At 56.9% G+C, this 18919-nt stretch overlaps 1 protein-coding gene across 2 annotated transcripts in view; it reads right to left on the reverse strand.

Annotated features, from left to right (window-relative positions):
- Nucleotides 1–11159: 11159 nt before the first annotated feature.
- Nucleotides 11160–18919, reverse strand: part of MGAT5B (alpha-1,6-mannosylglycoprotein 6-beta-N-acetylglucosaminyltransferase B) — a 67045-nt gene continuing 59285 nt past the window's right edge. For both annotated transcript variants that reach the window (XM_035026391.1, XM_035026392.1), the window contains 5 exons: nt 18646–18792; nt 18366–18482; nt 13241–13315; nt 11804–12060; nt 11160–11358 (listed from right to left, as the gene is read on the reverse strand). In XM_035026391.1, the coding sequence (XP_034882282.1) occupies nt 11160–11358; nt 11804–12060; nt 13241–13315; nt 18366–18482; nt 18646–18792 (795 nt within the window). The remainder of the gene's footprint in view (nt 11359–11803; nt 12061–13240; nt 13316–18365; nt 18483–18645; nt 18793–18919) is intronic.

Genomic DNA, 18919 nt, shown 5'->3' on the forward strand with positions numbered 1-18919 from the left:
GGTGGTTGGATGGATGGTTGGATGGATGGATGGGTGGTTGGATGGATAGTAGGATGAATGGAAACAATGATCCCAAAGGCCAAGCCAGCTGTTTGGAAGCTTCCAAAATTAGAGATGACCCTTACAACTTTCTGAGCTAGAACCAACTTTGTTTCTTTTATAAAAAAGTAATTGAAATTGTAGGACACCAAGAGGCTGAGAACCTGGCCAAAAAGGTTTTGCTTTTCCTTTATTTCCTGTCCAGTGCCACACCACCTCCAAACTAGATGTTGCCTGTCCTGCTTCCAGCCTTCTCCCAGAGGTAAGATTCTTTTTTTTAAGATTTCATTTATTTGAGAGAGAGAGAGAGAGAGAAGCGGGGGGTGGGGGTGGGAGAGCAGAGAGAGAGGGACAAGTAGACTGCACTGAGCAAGGAGCCCAACTCGGGGCTCATCTCAGGACCCTCAGATCATGACCTGAGCCAAAGCCAAGAGTAAAACGCTTAACCACTTAACGGACTGAGCCACCCAGGTGCCCCCAGAGGTAGGATTCTTAAAACAACAGTGCTGTCCCGGGCCCAGGAGTGTGCTTACTGATGAGGGGAAAGCAGGGAGGTTGGGTCTGCAGTCCTCAGCACATCCCCCTTTGGGGACAGCCAAGCGACCATGCTAGCAGATGTGGACACCCTTCTAATCCCTTTTACTATTTCTCCCACTCCTGGCAGAACTTGGGGGTCCTCAGTGTCATCCCAACAAGCTTTCATTAGCTTTATTTGGGGCTCAGGGAGATAAGCATCTCCTGACTTTAGAGAAAGAGCTACAAGGGAGCAGGGCAGCTGCAGATGGTCCACATTCTCATGGCTGATCTCTGGGGGGGGGGCCCTGGTATCCTCCTGTTTCCTGTTAATTCCATCCTTTCCCCCAAGAGAAGGGAAAGGATGCAGTCATTATCCAGAGTGACTCATGGCCTCATGTAGTGGGTTTTCCCAAGGGGGCCTCAACAGGAAAAGAGGCTGATGTAGCCAGGGAAGTGAGCCGAGGACCCAGTTGGAGAGAGATGGAGGCAAACCCTAGGGGAAGGTACCTCCCAGACTGACCTTGGGGGCTGCTGGAGAGATGGGAGATGTAGAGGGAAGGGTTCTCCGGGCTCCACCTGTCCTTGTTCAAGCTTGGGATGCCCACATTCTTAGGGTGCAGTCCCTCACCTGACCGATCATCAGAAGCCCTGGCAAGGGTTCTATTATGACATTTCTCCCTGCCATTCAAATGCCTCTCCATGTGGGGATCGACCACCATACCTCAAGGGTCTAGTCCAGGGCCAGCATGGGGCTGGAGTTTCGGGTGGTCTGTGGGGACAACGGAGTCTGATCACCATTCTCCCTCTCTCTGGCTCTGCTGCATCCATGCTAGTCTCTTTCCTCCATCTTGCAACTGCCTCAGGGCCTTTGCACAGGCTGTTCCTTCTACCTGGGATGCTCTTCCTTTTGGCTCACTTCCTCGAGCTTCCTGCTCAAATGTCATCCCAGTGAGCTATCTTCTTATAAACCTATAACCACCCCTCTCTCCTCCTTGCTAGAGATTCTCTCTATAACAGGTCTTAACAGACAAACTGTGTTCTACCAGATGCGATAGAAGCTCCATCAGGTACCTTCTTTCGTGCACAGCAGCATTCCCAGAACAGTGCTCAACACCTAGTAGGTTCTCAATAAACACTTGCTCAGTGAGTGAATGAATCACCATCACCGGCTAGAGAAGGAACACAGGCCATTGCGTCTAAGACGGGAAAACCTCCCTTTGTCCTTAGCGGGCACACAGGGGCCAAGTGGTCTGAACTTGGCACCAGGGGCTTTGTCCTGCCCCTTCGTGGAGGGTGGCCACCTGCTTCTGGGGCCTCTGGTTCCATCCCCGCTGGTGGCCACGGCCACCAGCCCTCTCACACCTGAAGACCCAGTCTGATCGTTGGGGCCCCACTCCCCTGGACCCTTGCCATACTTTCCGGCTACACCCTTACTCGCATGATGAGGACCCTCACCCCCACCAGGCCCATCTGCAAAGTTGGGATCAGAGGGACATATGGGGGCGCCCGCATTGGGCAACAGAGCCAGCTTTTTTTGGTTTCAAATCAATGTTTAAAAGATGCCACTTTTAATTATGTTTAAGTGCAGTGTACCCTGAGGCTTTTTGTGGTGAATGGCTCGCAATAAACACGGTTTATTCATTAATTATTATTAATTATTTTCTTGAGTGTGGCCGGAGGGAGGCAGGGCCCTGCTTGGCCTGCAGCGGCATATTGCCCGCCGACCCCTCACCTGGGCCTGCGGTGGGAGAGGGAGTAGGCTGGGTGCTGCCAGGACCTCCAGACCATGGGAGGAAAGAAGGCAGAGGGGGAGTGGGGAGGGCCGGGCTGGCAAAACCACCCCCCACCACCAGGGCGAGACTCCGCCCGCAGAGAGCTGCTTCCCTGGGTAAAGTGAGGATTTCTGACTCCTGCCAAAGGGAGAAAGAGAAGAGAATCACCACTTGCTAAACAGTGGCTGAGGTGACTTGCATGTGGGATAAACCCACTCTCGAGAAAACAAAATGCAACTAAGACGTAAAAGCTCTAATGTGTAACACATGCCGATTTCCACAGTATAAACACTCTCACCATGGCTGGTTTCAAGATTCCAACAATTTAACAACCTGCTTGTAAAAGTCCTGAAAATCTAGCAAGCATCTCTGCAAGCCGATGGGAGCTAGCCCAGCACCCTGGTGTGTGACGGGATTCAAACCTTCCCCACAAGGAGGCATGCTCGTTGATTGCGTGTATCAACTTGCCTGGGCCACTAGGTGCCCAGGTTTTTGGCCAAACATTATTCTGGGTGTGCCTGTGAGGGTGTTTGTCGGGGGGGACAATTGACATTTGAATTGGTAAACGGAGTAAAGCAAATGGCCCTCCCCCAATGCAGGTGGGCCTCGTCCAATCAGCTCAGGACCTGAAAAGAACAGAAAGGCTGAGCCTTCTGTGAGTGAGGGAGGGACTCCTCCAACCGATTGCCTTGAGCTGGGACACTGGCCTTTGTCTGCCTTCAGACTTGAACCGAAACATCGCCTCTTCTTGGGTCTTGAGTCTGTTGGCTTTTGGACTGAAACTTACACTCATGTGGTTCTCAGGCCTTTGGACTAAGACAGACACTATACCATTGGCCCTCCAGGTGGTCTCCTCAACCATGGGAGCCAATTCCTGACAATGCATTTTATATATATATATATATATATATATATATATATATATATATATTCACTCTCCGGTTTTTTGGTTCTATTTCTCTAAAGAACCCTAATACAGAGGTAGTTATGGTCACCAGAATAATGCCCCCCCCAAAGATGTCCATATCCTAATCCCTGGAACCTGTGAATATGTTATATAGATTATATGATGATTAATTTTGTGTGTCAATTTTACTGGGCCACAGTGCCCAGAGAGGTGGTCAAACATTATTCTGGATGTTTCTGTGAGGCTGTTTTTGGATGAGATTAACATTTCAATAGGGAGACTTTGAGGAAAGCAGATTGCCCTCCAGGATGTGGGTGGGCCTCATCCAATCAGTTGAAGGCCTGAGTAGAACAAAAGGCTGTCTCCCCTGAGACAAAAAGTTCTGCCTGCGGATGGCCCTCAGATTTGAACTACAACATCAGCTCTTCCCTGGGTCTCCAGCTGCAGATTTTTGTACAGCCTCTGTAATCAAGTGAGCCAGTTCTTAAAATAAATCTCTTTCTCTTTACATGTATATGTAGACATCTGTATACGTATACACACCTGTTTCTCTGGAGAACCCGGACTGATACACATGGCAGGGAAGAATTAAGGTTGCAGAATTTAAATTGTTCATCAGCTGACCTGAAAATAGGGAGATCATCTTGGATTATCTGGTGGGTATGATGTAATCCCGGGGGTCCTATATGTGGAAGGAGGAGGCAGGAGGGTCAGCGTCAGAGTGATGAGATGTGAGAAAGAGTCCGCTGGCCACTGCCGGCTTTGAAGATGGAGGAAGGGGCCACAAGCCAAGGGACGCAGGTGGTCCCTAGCAGGTGGAAAAGGCAGGGACACGAACTCTCCCCCAGAGTCTCCAGAGAAGCGTGGTCCTGCTGACACCTTATTTTAGCCGTGAGACCCATTGTGGACTTTGATTGAAAAATGATACATAATAATAATAAAATAATACATTAGTGTTGTTCTGTGACACTGAGTTTGTGGCCACTGGTTACTGCAATGATAGGAAATTAATACTCATGTGTTATCTGCACTTCCCTACCTGATGGGCTGAAGCTCAGACAGCTGACTGCTCAGGGTCACAGCTAGTGACAAGTGCCAAAGACAGGGTTTGACCCCAGGGTTGGCTGATTCCAAGGCCCAAGTTAGTGTGTGTGTGTGTGCACGCATGTGCGTTTCTTCCAGAAGAGAAGCCACTTTTTAAATGTAAGCCCCCCTTTGGAAGGCTGCCAACTTAATCTCAGATCAGTCTAGGTAACTGGAAAGCTTTTCTTTTTTTTTTTTTTCCCCCAAAAGATTTTATTTTTAAGTCATCTCTACACCCAATGTGGGGCTTGAACTCACAACCCCAAGATCAAGAGTTGGATGCTCTTCCACTGAGCCGGCCAGGTGCCCCATGGAAAGTTCTTCTTTATAAAACACCGGAAAATAAAAGAAACACCACAAACAGCAGGGTCCAGGTGAAGGCAGAGCTGGGCTTGCAGGAAGGAGGGGTACCCCCCAGGGGCCCAAAAGAAGCCAGAGATTTGAAAGCCAGATGGTGAGTGTGTGAGTATGGCCATGTAGGCCCAGGACCAGGGCTTTGAATGTTGCTCCCTCCATGGGGACGAAGCGTGTGGCCTTGAGATCAGGGTGGAGAACCAAGACCCTTGCGGACTACAGCCTCGTGAAAGGCGAAAGCAGAAGACATATGGAGTTCCTGAACAGCGAGGCAAGGAGGCTGGTCTGTTTTGGTGGAAGAGGCGAAACAGGGAGACGTGCAGGCTGAGGTGTTTCCAGAATTGATGAACAAGAAGCATCATCAGATTCAGGAAGCCCAGTGAACCCCAGCAAGCCCAGGCTGGACACTGGTGCCCAAGACACAGGCTCTGGATGGAGGCTTTGCACCCTCTGGGCCAAGCGTCACAGCAAACACTTGTGCTGGGGGGATGCTTGTTGAATGAATGAGTGATGGGGAGAAGGAACAAGATGGGAAATGAGACACAGATCCGGCTGTAGATAAGGCTGGGAATTCACAACCTCTACCCGCCCCTCCACTCCTACCTTCTGAGGACCCCAGAATGAGGTGGGCACAGGTGAGGGAGTCTAAGGGATCGAGGGGCCGTAGGGCAAGGGTAGGGAGACTTCCGGGGGTGTCCCGTGTGCTCCCAAGGAGCCCTCACTGCCTTGCCCCAGCCTAAAACTCCAAAAGCCAAATGCCCAAGCCCACGCCAGCCCCGGGGACCCCAACAGACAGTCTGCAAGGAGGAGGCGGCTGGTGGCCAGGCCTGGGTGGCCAGGGCCGCGCGGGCAGCTGAGACTTGACTGGGAAAGCACATGGCCTCTGTTCTGCTCACTTCACCCTCAACGTGGGAAGAAGCAGCTGCACTGTTTCTTAGCATCACGAGTCTCTTGAGCCCAATATTCAAATATGTGCAGAAGTCAGGGCTGGGCTATTTTTAGCAGAGTCAGAGGGAGGTGATCTAAGCCTGAATCAGCGCGAGAGTGACAGTCCCAGAATCCCCCTGGGAAGTTGGGCTCTAGGCCCGTCCCCCTCCTGCTCCCAGGGCCTGGGTGCTGTTCCCAGGGGCCCCGGGGCCCGTGTTTGGGTGTTTGTGTGTGTCTGGAGGGGAGGGTGGCATGGTCCGCACTCGGCCTGCAGCCCTGGGCCAGCCTTCTTGGAACTTTTATAGAGTGAGCACCACCATGCTCTTCTGAGAAAAGATGGTCTAGGCTGTGTTCTGGGGACCAATGGCCTGGCCGGGGGGTCATTCAGTTCATGACCCTGGGGACACTCAACTCAGGCCTCTGGGCTGGTGGTTACCTCCCTCTTCTGTGATGAACCTTAACGGCAGCAGAAATCTGACCCCTTCCGTATTGGTTCCTGCGGCTGTGGTAATAAATTATCACCAACTCGGGGGCTTAAAACCCCAGAAATGTATTCTCTCAGTTCTGGAGGCCCGTGCTCCCTCGGAAGGCTGGGGGGAGGCTCCTTCCTGGCCACTCCGAGTCTCTGGTTGCCAGTAGCCCGTGGGCATCACCTGCTGTCTCACTGCATCACGCCCATCTCTGCCGCTGTCTGCACACGGCCTTCTCCCCGGGTTGTGTCTGGGTCCAAGTGTCCCTCTCACTATAAGGACCCCTGTCATTGGACTCAGGGCCCACCCCAATCCAGTAGGACCTCATCTTCACTAATTACATCTGCAAAGATTCTCTTTCCCATGAAGGCCACATTCACAGGTGCTGGAGGTCAGGACTTCGACATATCTTTTGGGGGGACACTGCAACGCCCCACCACTTGCCATCTCCTTCTTCCCAAGAAGGCCCTCCAGGCTTGGGTGTCAGAATATCTGGCGTCCGTTCTGGGCAGCAGGAGGCCGGGAGCCTGACGGTCCTCATCTGCCGGGAGGGGGTGAGGAGCTCCTTGAACCCGGAGCATCTGGAGGCGGTCCTGAGCCTTGCAGCCCAGCTGCCCCTGGCCACTCACACCTGCTTCATCCCCCTCCTCGCACCTGGACCTGGACCTGCCTGACCTGGTTTCTTCCTCAGCCCCACTGTGTCCTAGGATCATTTCCCTCCCTTCACGCAGGAAGAACTGAAGTGCAATCAGGTGGGGTCCCGCAGCAGCAGGTTGGGGTTTTGAGGGGTCTTTGGAGTTAGCCAAAGGGAAGGGGGGCAGCCACGGTGCCAGGACACAGGGAAGGCAAATCCACCAGGTTCTGCTCTGCCTCCAGCCCTGCCCGGCCCAGCCCCCGCTAAGAGGGTACCTTGGTGACCAAGAGAAGAAACCAAATTGTCAACGCCTCCCAGGCCTCTGCAGAGACCAGAGGGGACCTTGTGTTGTAGGATTTGTGTCCCTGAGTGCCCGCGGTTCTTGGTCGCTCAGCTTCCAAGAACGAAGAGGTAGACTGGACGAGAGTGGTGGGCAGCGAAGCAACGTTTATTGAGCAAGAGTACAAAGCCCCCGGAGAGGGAGGGGGGCCCGAGTGGGTTGCCCCCAGAGTTTCTAAGTTCAGGGGTTTTTATGAGCTCCTTTGCAGAAGTTTCTTAAGCAATCAGGGTGTGCTGAGTCCTGCCAATCAGGGCTTTGGTCACGTATCTGTCTACCTATCAGGTTCATGTCCATGGTCTTTTTTTGCTGACATCTGGTGGCTTAGGTCTTACCTGCTCTTTGCCCGTGACATTGACAAATGCTTTTGTGGTTAATTGTCTTATTTTAGGTCATTCTGCAGACGTCATTTCTGCAAAGGCCGCAAAGCAGAATATCAGTGCTGTTTGATCTTAGCTGTCCTCTGACTCCATATTTTCTTGTTGGGGACCCTGGCCCTGACTCCCTAACTGTCCAACTCACTCCTAACACCTGCCCCCTCTGCTGCCCTCCAGCCTCCCTGATTCTGGGGAAGGATGCTGGTCAATAGCCTCCCAGGGCTCTCTCCTGCTCTTGAACTTGGGACTGTCTTGGAGTCAGCTGAGGCCTGTGTGCCTTCTTTGCCCCAGGCTGGACCCGGCCTCCTCCCTTCTCATTCCCAGGCTCATTGGCTGCAGCCCTACGGGCCCTGGGCCATCAAGATCGGAAGGAAGGGCAGGGTTTCAAATGCTACATGCAGGCAGGTCCTCAACCGGACCAGACTTTCTGAGAGCTGAGCTGGGAGGTGGGGGAACAGAGAGGAGCTACCCCGTCTTAATGTCAGCCCAGTGGTTCACATCAGATACTCAGTAGAAACACCAGGAGGAGAGCTTTTTAAAACTTCAGATGCCCACTCCTGCTCAGAGATGTAGATTTCGTGGGGCTGCGGGCAGCCTGGATGTGGGGGTGGCTGATGCTCCCCAGGTGATTCTAGAGGCTGGTGAGGGACTTCATCAGACCTGTTATGTCACCTGTAAGCAGGGAGGGGTGGGGGGAGAGTGACGTCACCTGCAGGATGGTGGAGAGGCCAGCCTGGGCTTGTTATCGCCTCTGCTGTTCGGTGATGGGTGGGGGGCAGTACACTGAAGGGGGGGGCCTGGTGCTGGTCCAGGGCGGGGAGGGCAGAGAACCCACGGCCTCCCCCAGGCATCTGGGGTCTGCTTCTCCTTCTCTTCCTACCAGCCAGCGCCCCACACCCTCTGCCCCCACCCCACCTGAGTTCAAAGCTTGCGAGGATTCAGAAGTAGGCTCCTATGCAAAGAACTCTTAGAACCCAACAATAACATTTACAACAACGTGGATGGAACTAGAGGGTATTATGCTAAGCGAAGTAAGTCACTCAGAGAAAGACAAGTATCATATGAACTCACTGATAAGTGGAATTTGAGAAACAAGACAGAGGATCATAGGGGAAGGAGGGGAAAATGAAATAAGATGAAACCAGAGAGGGAGACAAACTGTAAGAGACTCTTAATCTCAGGAAACAAACAGGGCTGCCGGAGGGGAGGGGGTGGGAGGGATGGGGTAACTGGGTGATGGACATTGGGGAGGGTATGTGCTATGGTGAGCGCTATGAAATGTGTAAGACAGATGAATCACAGACCTGTACCTCTAAAACAAATAATACATTATAGGTTAATAAAAAGAAAAACAAAAACAAAAAAGCCTAACAATAAGAAACAAACAACTAATTAAGAACTGGGCAGAAGACCCGAAGAGACCCCTCACAGGTGTCTTGCTGATGGCAAGTAGGCCTATGAAAAGATGCTCTGCGTCCGATGCCATCGGGGAATTGCAAATGAAAATGAATTAAAAATAGATGGAACACGGGGCGCCTGGGTGGCTCAGTTGGTTAAGCGACTGCCTTCGGCTCAGGTCATGATCCTGGAGTCCCGGGATCGAGTCCCACATCGGGCTCCCTGCTCAGCGGGGGGTCTGCTTCTCCCTCTGACCCTCCCCCCCTCATGTGCTCTCTCTCTCAAATAAATAAATAAAATCTTAAAAAAAAAAATGGAACACTGAATGGTACCCGCGTGGTCGAGACCAGTGGTTCACAAGGTGGGTCCTGGGCTGCAGAAGGAGCATCCCCGAGCAGAACCCCTGGCTAGAAGGAAGTCCCGGCTCACAGAGGATCACAGAGAACTGTAAGCACAGCTGCAGGCGGGGCCCCAGGCTGGGCTGTCACCCTGTTGGGTCATTTGATCCTCATAGCTACTTTGAAATGATCCCCCCCTTCCCCACCTCACTGCTTATAAGCTGTGTGCCCTTGGGCAAGTTACTTAAACTCTCTGTGCCTCCGTTTTCTCAACTGTAAAGGGGAATATACACCCAGTAAGCATTAGCTAGGATTTATCTCGATCTGGCTCAGGCTCTTATCAAAATACATTTGTGCTCTCTGACCTCACAGAGGCCAGCCTGAGGTGAAATGAAGCGGGGACAGCCCCGCTCGTCAAGCAGGGTCCCAGGAGCCACGGTGTGGGGGTTGGGGGGCCCCTGTAGGGACTGCCCTTGGGCAGCCTGACCCAGAGAGCTGCAGCCTGACCCAGAGAGCTCCAGCCTTGCAGACCCAGGCACCCTGTGCGCGCCGAGTGACAATATGCAGCAGGGGCCGGGGCACCAAGATAGACACCCCCCGCCCAGGGCGTCCCAGGAAAAGATGAGAAACAGCACACGCCTCCTCTGCACCACACATCCCAATAAAATATTTATTATTTCAAGAAATAAATCTTTAAAAAAAGAGAGAGAGAAAAGAGTGTCTCTATTGCTTTCCCCCGACAGGTCAGGTCCTTGGTGACCACTGAGTTTCTGCGGCCACAGGGGCCACCCAGGCCCGGAGAGGGGTCTTGGATGGGAGGGCCCCTGCTCAGCCCCACGAGGGCTGGCTCCCCTCTGCCAGCTCTCAGGGCCTGGGCTGCCTCCCTGGCAGGGGGGAGGGGCAGGCCTGGGTGGGGGGGAGTTGCCTGGTGGGGGGGGTGGGATTATAAAATGGGGTGGGGTGGCAGTGTCTCTGAAGGCCCTACTAGTTTAATCAGGCAGGGCTCTGGGCACGGGGAGGAGGGGAAAGGGCATCCTGGGGCCGGGGCAGGCATACCATACAGAGAGGACAGTTGGGTCCAGAGGTGGTTTGAGGCTGGAGAAAGCTGGAGGTGGGGACGGGCAGCATCGAGGGGGTGGGGGCTACCTGGGGGCTAGCAGGCCTGGGAAGCCAGGAGCTGGGCTAGGCGTGCCATGGGGCTGAAGCTCCATCCCAAGCCTTTGCCTACACGAGATGCTGGGGGGTGGGGTTCCAGAGCCTGCTGGGCTGGGGACTGAGGCTCTGGGGACAAATCCACGGCCTGGAATCGCAGTCATGCCAAGATGAGTTTCGGGAGAAGCCCAAAGTGGAGAGCGCCGGAGCAAGCAGGAGAGGGAAACAGTTCAACCCAGGAGCTAGGTGGCCCCCCACTCCCGCTGCGCCCCTCAAGTATAGAGGGGAGGGGGAGATGGCGAAGGCAGGAGGGGTGGGGCTGAGAGGAGGCATGAACAGGCATGAACAGGGTCCCCCAGTCCCTTGTTCCTTTTGTCCATACCCCAAACAACCGCAGAGGGACAAGACTGAGCCCTCACACATCACTCCCCTCTCCCTGGACCCTGCAGCGGGCCATCGGGCACACTGCCCCTGCTCCCTCTGCATACATTCTGAGGCCCCATCCTGGGCCCAAGAAGGACCAGGGCCCTCAGTCTGGTCCAGAATTGGCCTTGCACAAAGCAAGGGGCCTCTGACCACCTGCTCCTGCCATTGGGGCCCCTGACCAATCCCAGAGCTGCTTGGCCACGACGCTGCCACGAGCCCCAGGACGAGGTCGAGGAGCCTGCCTGGGGCGGGCACCCCGCCCGTGGATGAGTGGCCTGCCCCTAACCCTGTGCATGAGTCTGCTCTGCCCACTTCCTGGCCAAGGAAGAAGCTCCAGCGTGGGGGCGTCGAGGGGAGGGCGGGTCGCTGGAGCTCGGAATCTGCTGGTGCTTTCTCCGGCGGCAGGGAGGGCCAGACGGGTGGGCGCCCTCACAGACAGTCCTGGCATAAGGCCACCTGGCCCTTCCGGAAGTCTCGGCAGGGACAGAGCCGGTGGTACTTGGTGCTGGAGCCCGCACAGCTGAAGAGCAGAGGCTCCTTCTGCAGGAAGCACTCGCGGCCGGGCTGGGCGAAGGCCGGGTACAGGTGGTTCATCTCTGACTCGGTGCTGTCACAGGGCACCTGCAGCCTGGACGGGCACCGCGGGCAGCGGTCACGGCCCGAGCCTGGGACCGCCCCCTCCCCTCCCTGGCCCATCCCATCCCCAAGCCGGGAAGATGTCTCTGGGGGGCACCAGGCTGGGCTGAGCTGCAAGCTGACCCACCGGGAGGAACCCTGGGCCTGTCCCTCCTGCGGGGACAGGCTCGGCAGAGGCTGAGGGAGGGGTGGGGGTGGGCGGGGATTGGCAGGGGCTGAGGCTTCACCAAGAGGGTGGCGGCCGTGACATGGACACCTGTCCGGAAGGTCCCTTCTGGGATCATCCTGACTCACGGGGGAGCATTAAACCCCCCACCGCGGGCAGGGCTGGGGGCAGGGTAGTTATGGGGTGACGAGCTGCAGGTGAGGGAGGCTGGGCCAGCCCAGGAAGGCGGGCGGGGGAGCGGGGAGCGGGGGGTGGGGGGAGGCTCACTTACTTCTGGAAGGCGTCCTGGCTGTTAAGGAAGGGGAAGAAGGAGGGCTCGCAAATCAGCCCGTGGTCCAGGCACACGTCCGTGCAGGCCCTCCCAGCGGTGGCCAGCCAGGCCCGGAGGGAGTGTGCTGGGGGCCAGGCCCCGGGGGCGAAGCTGGCATTCTGGGCCCACTCCAGGTGGGTGGCATTGGGGGCCAGGACGAAGGGACTCGGTGGGGCCCGGGCCCCTACTGGAGCAGGGCCTGGGGCTGCACAGAAGTCCTGGCAGGAGGAAAGCCAGGTCAGCTGGGAAAGAGGACGCAGATGCCACCGGCTGACACCGGGGGACGCGGCCTCAGGGAAACAGAGGCTCAGAGAGGTCACAGAACCTGCTCAGGGCCTCAAAGCTGGATGGCAGAGGCAGAATTTGAACTCAGGCCAGCCTGAGAGCCACCCGCCCTTCACGGCCTCGCAGCCCGTCACACCTTAGTTAGGCGCAGTTTTTACCCTGAGGCCCAGGGGCCCTAGCTGCAGAGCGGCAAGGAGCCGGGGCTGACTGGAGGGGCTCTCCCTGCAGGGATCAGCTCCAGGAACCACCTGTGGGGCCCAGCAAGTGCTTCTGTGAGCTTCATGATGACATCCCTGTGGCTGGCTGGGGGCTGAGATCCCGGGTTCTGGCCCTGACCCCACCCAGCCCTCCCTGCTGGGGGCCTCAGTGTTCCTGTCCGTAAAGCAATGGTCTAGAGCCACTCTCCAGCCCTTAATGTTGCGGAACAAGGTGCAGACACAGGCCACAGGCTATCTGTCTGAATATCAAATAGTTAGAAAGCAACCGACACCTAGTCCTGTGGCCCAGCCGGGCCCTGCCCCTCCCAGCCATCAGCCCTAGAAGCCCCGAGCCTAGAAGAGAGGCTCAGATCCCCTGGCAGGGAGGGGGAGGCGGGTGCCCAGGCCTCCAGCAGCCCGTTCCCCTGGGTTCTCAGCACAGAGTCCTCATCCCCACCCCAGTCTCACCTGCTCATCCCTGGGGGTGGGGTGGGGAGTGGGGGCTTTCCATACCTACCAGTCACTCAACCAGTTAGCGAACTTTTAAGCAACTTCTTTATCAAAATAACAGTCTTTGTGTTTCTGTGTTGTGGTACTGGGCTGGGTTCTAGAGCTGGAGACCCAGAGGCCCCCCCGCCTCCCCCGCCCCCCGCCAACCCACCCAGGCCTGATCTCTAAGCAGGAGAGCAGGACAGCCCTGCATCTCCATCCCCATACCCGTGCACCTCCAGGGGAATGGAAACAGACAGGTGGAGGAGGAGCAGGAGTTTAATGGGCACAGAGCCCTTGCGGAGAGAGCTTCCTCAGACACTGGAGTTGGCTAGGCCCCCTCCTCTGGTCTGATGGGGTTTCGGGTAGCCCCCCTTCCCCCCGCCTCTCCCCCGTCCCTGGAGCAGAGAGCAGAGGGCCCACCTACTTGGTGCTGGATGTAGGCATGGATTCGCTCCAGCATCCCCTCACAGGTGTACTCGTAGGGCAGGTAGGGGTCTACCTGTGGGACAGATGGGCAGACATATGGGGCAGGAGGCACCCCAGGCCCCCATAGACCTGGCTGTCGGGGGCCGGCCATGCTCAGCATTGGGGGCGGAAATCTGGTGTGCCCAGGGAGTCCATCACCCCATCTCCTGGCCCCTCCACTCGGACCCCTGGTACACCCTCCAGTGGCCCTGGGGGTCATCCCATTCCCTCCCACCCCCTTCCCAGCTACACTCTCCATCCCCTCCTGGGCTACGATGCCTGCTCTTCCCATAGCCAACCAGATGGATTCACCCCCGCTTAGGTGACATCTCCTCCAGGAGGCAGTCCCTGAGCCCCAGCCCACCCCTGTTACAGGACCACTTTCCTTCCTCCAGCACCTGCGTCATCATTTCTGATTTACCCCTCGTGTCTCCCGAGTTACAGGTCCCTTGAGAACTGGACTATGGCCCGTCTCGTCTACCACCGAGCCCACCGCCTAGCATAGAGCCTGGTATACAGTAGGTGCTCAGGAAATAGCACCTCCAGCTCTGCCTGTATTCTGCTCAGAACGGAGAATGTTCACGAAAAAGAACACAACGGCATCTCCCTGTCAGATGGAATGAGATGAATCTGCGAGGCTTCCGGCCCAGGCCAGGCACCTGGGAAGGACCCAAGACACGCGTCCCCGGCGGAGGCCAGACCGTCCGTCTAAGCAGCTAATGGTTACGAGGCAGCCTGCACTGGGTGGCTGGGGGCAGGTGGGTTGAGGAGCACGGGGAATAGGGAGAAGCGTGAAACGGGGCGTCCACCTCCTGTAAGTGGGTACCCCACCACCTCTGCACTCTTCTCACCTGACCAATCTCTCCCCGTTTACCCCATCCAGCACACAGCCACCCCAGAGGAAACCCGTGGCTGGACAGGGACATGGGGATGACCCGTCCCAGACTCAGACTGGGCCCTCGCCCCCCTTCTCCCACGGGCGTGTGTGTGCACGTGTGTGTGTACGCGTGTATCCGTGTATTGTGTGTGTATATGCTGCGTGTGTGGGTGTGCAGATGTGTGTGTGTGTGCACGTTGTACATGTGGGGATGGGCACCCGCCTGGCCCAGCCCGATTCCGACTTACGCTCTTTTCCAGCCAGCAGCCCGGGTTGTGTGATCTAACCCTCGTGCCCACATGGGAGTGGCCTCCCGCCCCCTCATCAGAGCTGGGCAGCATCAAAGGCCCCCTCAGGTGTGCCTGGTGGGTCCTGCTTCCTGCAGACCCCACCTCGAAGGGCTGGACGCCCATCCTGGGCCCCCTGCCTAGGGGCATCCCTGACCCTCAGGCTGCTGCTCCCCTTGAAATGGGTTCAGGCCCCCAGAAGTTTCTCGGGACAAGAGCGCACCCGGGTGGCCTTTCCCCAGTTCCCACTGTGAGCGGCCATTCTTCATCCAGGCGCAGTTCTGGATCCCCAGAGAAGCCCAGGTCCTGCACGGGCCACCACCACACAGCCCAGCCACCGGGCGGCCTTCCCAGCCCTGCGCTGTGCGCCTCTGGGTCCTGACCTCGGCCGACAGCCACAGCGGCGCCGGCAACCAGCTGCTGCCCCGCAGGGCCCTGGACACCCCTGGGGCACACGACTTCCAGCCCTGGTTATAGGTAACTCCCCAGAGGAGAGAGTTCCCCTCCAAATGTCACTCTGCCTACTCCACGGTCACTCCCCCCCGCGCTTTGAAGTCCACGTCGCACGGTAGCTTGCATCAGCCAGCCACATCCCACTTGCCATGAGCCTCCACCCGAGGAGCCAGCCTGCCTGGAAATGACTGTCATCAGGCCTAGTCACGGGTGCGCACAGTAACCAGTCTCAACAGGCCGGCAGGTGCTGGTCCTGCACGGTCGTGAGTGTGGGAGGAAGGGGGTGGGCAGGGGCTGGCCTGGCCTCCCCCCCAGCCCCTGCCACAGAGAGGTGCCAATGGCAAACCCACCCACCCCTGAGTGGGGGGACAGCAGGTCTCTCTCAGCTCCTCCCCGTGCCTCATCTTTCTTCTTCCCTCTCCCCGTGAAAGGCCCCAGGACCTGCAGAACAAGCTGTGTTCTCTGACGGTGGCCCTCAATCAGTTCTCTAAAATAGGATTATGAGAGGGGCGCCTGGGTGGCTCAGTCGTTAAGCGTCTGCCTTCGGCTCAGGTCATGATCCCAGGGTCCTGGGATCGAGCCCCGCATCGGGCTGCCTGCTCGGCGGGAAGCCCGCTTCTCCCTCTCCCACTCCCCATGCTTGTGTTCCCTCCCTCGCTGTGTCTCTCTCTGTCCAATAAATAAAATCTTTAAAAAAATAAAATAAAAATTATGAGAGCGGCCCAGGCTGCTTGTTGAAAATGCAGATGCCAAGGCCACACCTGGGCCTTTAGAATCAGAAGACAGGAAGGGGGGGCGCCTGGGTGGCTCAGTGGGTTAAGCGTCTGCCTTCGGCTCAGGTCATGATCCCAGAGTCCCGGGATCAAGACCCACATCGGACTCCCTGCTCAGTGGGGATTCTGCTTCTCCCTCTGCCCCTCCCCCTCACTCATGCTCGCTCTCTCGCTCTCTCTCTCTCTCTCAGAAAAAATCTTTAATATCAGAAGACCGGCCCAGGACCCACATTTTAACCACCTCCCAGGTGATTCTTGGTAAAGGGGTGAACTGCCCGGGGGGAGCGGTGGGACCCCTGAAGGGGGTGAAGGCAGCGGGGTGGTCAGGTTTGGGGCCCACCTGGAAGTCTCAGCTTGGCAGACTTGCAAAACTTTGGTTCCTTGACCCTTTTGTTATTGTCATTTTCTAATTAATTAACAAAATTAAACAGATGTGCATGTAAAAAACAAATCAAAAGGAAAACCAATGTAAAGTAAGTTTCCTCCCACCCCAGACATCCAGGCCCATCCCCAGGGCAGCGATTTCTCACGTGTCCGACCAGAAAGAGCTCACGAATGCATGGGCGCGCTCACTTGCAGGCCCCTTGGCAGCCCCGTTGTGTTCTGCGTCTGGAACGTGCTCCCCACAGAACCGGGTATCTTGCTCCTTTACCTCAGCAACAGATCTGGCTAAGATCTACTGGGCCAGACCTGAGCCCTCGGAGTGGGCAAAAGCCTTGCTGGTCTCCCTTCCACCCGCTGTCCTTGTCCCCTGGGACAGAAGCCTCGGAGGCTTGCTCTTCAAGGGGAGGGGAGAAGGAGCAGGGGGAGGATGTGGGGTGGGGGTCCCCTCCAGGGTAGCCATCTGCCTTCCAATGCAGCGTCCCCCTGGGATGTAGAGCGCTGTGCCACCACTTGGGGCTGGGGTTGGTCAGTTGTCGGCAGCGGCTTCTTTCTTCTGTACCAAAGCCACCTGGAGAGCCCCTCACCCGAGGACTGTCTTGCTCAGCCCAGCGAGGGTCCCCAGTTGCAGCCCTCAGTCAGCGATGGACGGAGCTGGGGATAAACACCCTGGGTTTACTTGATTCTCAGGGAGGACAATCTGGGGTGTGACCTACCCCATCAGTCAGAGGTCCCCGCCAGCACTGAATGCCAGGTGCCGCCGGCCAGGGTGACCTACTCCAGAAAACAGCGTCTCACTTTGTCACTCCAGGACCCTCCTTCCTCAGATCATGTCCCAAATAGCTTGTGCCTTGGGGTGACCCTCTGGAGGAAGCCACTCTAAGATAGCCTGTGACCTGGAGGAACTCACAGTAGAGATTTCCTCAAGCTGATGCTTAAGGAGTGGAGGGCGCCCCCCACCACTCAGGGAGGGTCCAGGGGCTCAGCCACTCTGCAGGTCAACCTGGCCACATCCACGTCCGTCACAACTAAAGATGGGTGGAGGCTTTGCCACACAATGTTCTTCTGGGCACTTCACTAGACAAACACTCACCCCCAGACAGAAGGACGGAAGGCCGAGGGTGTGGTCAGTGGAGGAACGGAGGAGAGGTAAGTAGGGATTTTCTGGGGGCATCTGCAGGGGCGGGGGCCAAGGCTGGGGGTCCCGAGTGGGAGTGAGTGATAGTGAACGCAGGGGGGTATTAAAAAAAATGCCAGACTGCCTCAGGGTCAGGACAATCAGGCCAGGGCTCTGGGCTCAAAGCTAAGCCGGTAAGTGCCCCTGTGTCTATTCCTGCTTGTCTCTGCCCTTGAGCCTGGCAGTGCCCCCAGCTCCCCTGGGGCAGCAGACATGTTGGCCAGCTGTGGCCTCCCGGGGCGTGGCTCTCCCTTGCAGAAGGCGCCTATCACGTCACTCACTTGCGGTGGCCCTGCTGAGACCAAGGCTCTCCAGGTCTGCCCCAGACCCCAACATTCACCCCCCTCCCCCCCGGGAGGACACACTCCGTGAACATGGGGTTGGGCAAGGAAGGGGACACCCGCAGGGCTGGTTATCTTTGTTCAGCCTCATGTCCAAGCTACAGCAAGAGGCGGGTCCAGAGGGAACATGGCGAGCAGAGTGCCATTTGCATGGTCTGACCCCTTACCAAAATGAAGGAACCAGAAGAGCTCGGGGGGCCATTAGAAGCCACAAAGGGGCCTGCCGAGGAGATAAGTTGCACAAGCCCCTCCTCCCCCTCTCCCCACTTGCACATGTGCACCTGCATACGCCCACACTCACATACCTGCTGAAGGAAACCCGGAAAGTTCTTTCCCTTGCTACTCAAAGGGTGGCCCTAGGCCTGGCACCACCCCAGCCCTGCTGAACCCAAACCTGCATTTTAACAAGATCCCCAGATGACGTGTATGCCATGTACAGTTTGAGATATGCTGTCAAAAGGCCACAGACACACACCAACAGCAGAGTTCCAAGGGCCTCCAAGCACTAATCCTGGAAACATTTACTCAGCACCTAACTTGTGCTAAGAGTGCTCAGGGGGCTCAGCCTCCAAAGGTGCTTAATAAATGATTCTGGATCCAGGGCTGCCATGTAAGGTTGTACAGGTTGCTCATAGCACAAAGGTATTTCCCTGCCTCTCCTTCCCCCCATCCCTATACTCAAGGTGGTAAGTGGGGTCAAGTTTGCCAACCCCAGGCCTGCGAGCCTGAGTTCACCAAGAGGGGCATCTTTTTCCAGTAGTGGCCCCCAGAGTCCTGACTGGATCTGAACCTCACCTGGGTTCTCATGATGGCCTTGATGGTTGCTTCAAACTCCTCCGAGTTGTTGTAGTCGACGGTCCACACGTGCGGCTTGCCGATGAAGTTCTCCGCGTAGGGATGCTGGGAGAACACCTGGCCAGGTGGAGAGAGCAGCAGCCTCTTCCTGTGCCTGCCAGGTCGGCCCGTGCTCAGGGGAGGCGCCCCCGCCCACTTGTCCTGTCCGTCCCTTCACACCCTGTCTGCCTCCCTCTTCCAGGGACTGCGGGGGTCCCCATCTCAGACCCTCCCCACTCACCTCTCTGGAGGTGGGCTTGCCTCGGAAGAACTCGTGGTTGAGCGAGCTGTGGGGCGGGCTGAAGCGGGACTGGAGGAAGACGCAGCCGTTGGCGATGGCCTCCAGGGGCGCGGGGCCCTCGTAAGGGAAGCCGAAGCCTATGAAGAGCTGAGGAAGCAAGTGGCACAATGGTCATGGAAGGCTGGGCACCAGAGCCCCAGGAAGCCAGGGCTGGGACATTCACGGGGGCGGGGCGGCCGGCGCAGGAAAGACCACCCAGTCCGTGGGGCTGCCC

This window comes from Mirounga leonina, unplaced genomic scaffold (assembly GCF_011800145.1).
Source record: "Mirounga leonina isolate KUSES-001 unplaced genomic scaffold, KU_Mleo_1.0 Mir_197, whole genome shotgun sequence".
Taxonomy (NCBI): Eukaryota; Metazoa; Chordata; class Mammalia; order Carnivora; family Phocidae; genus Mirounga; species Mirounga leonina.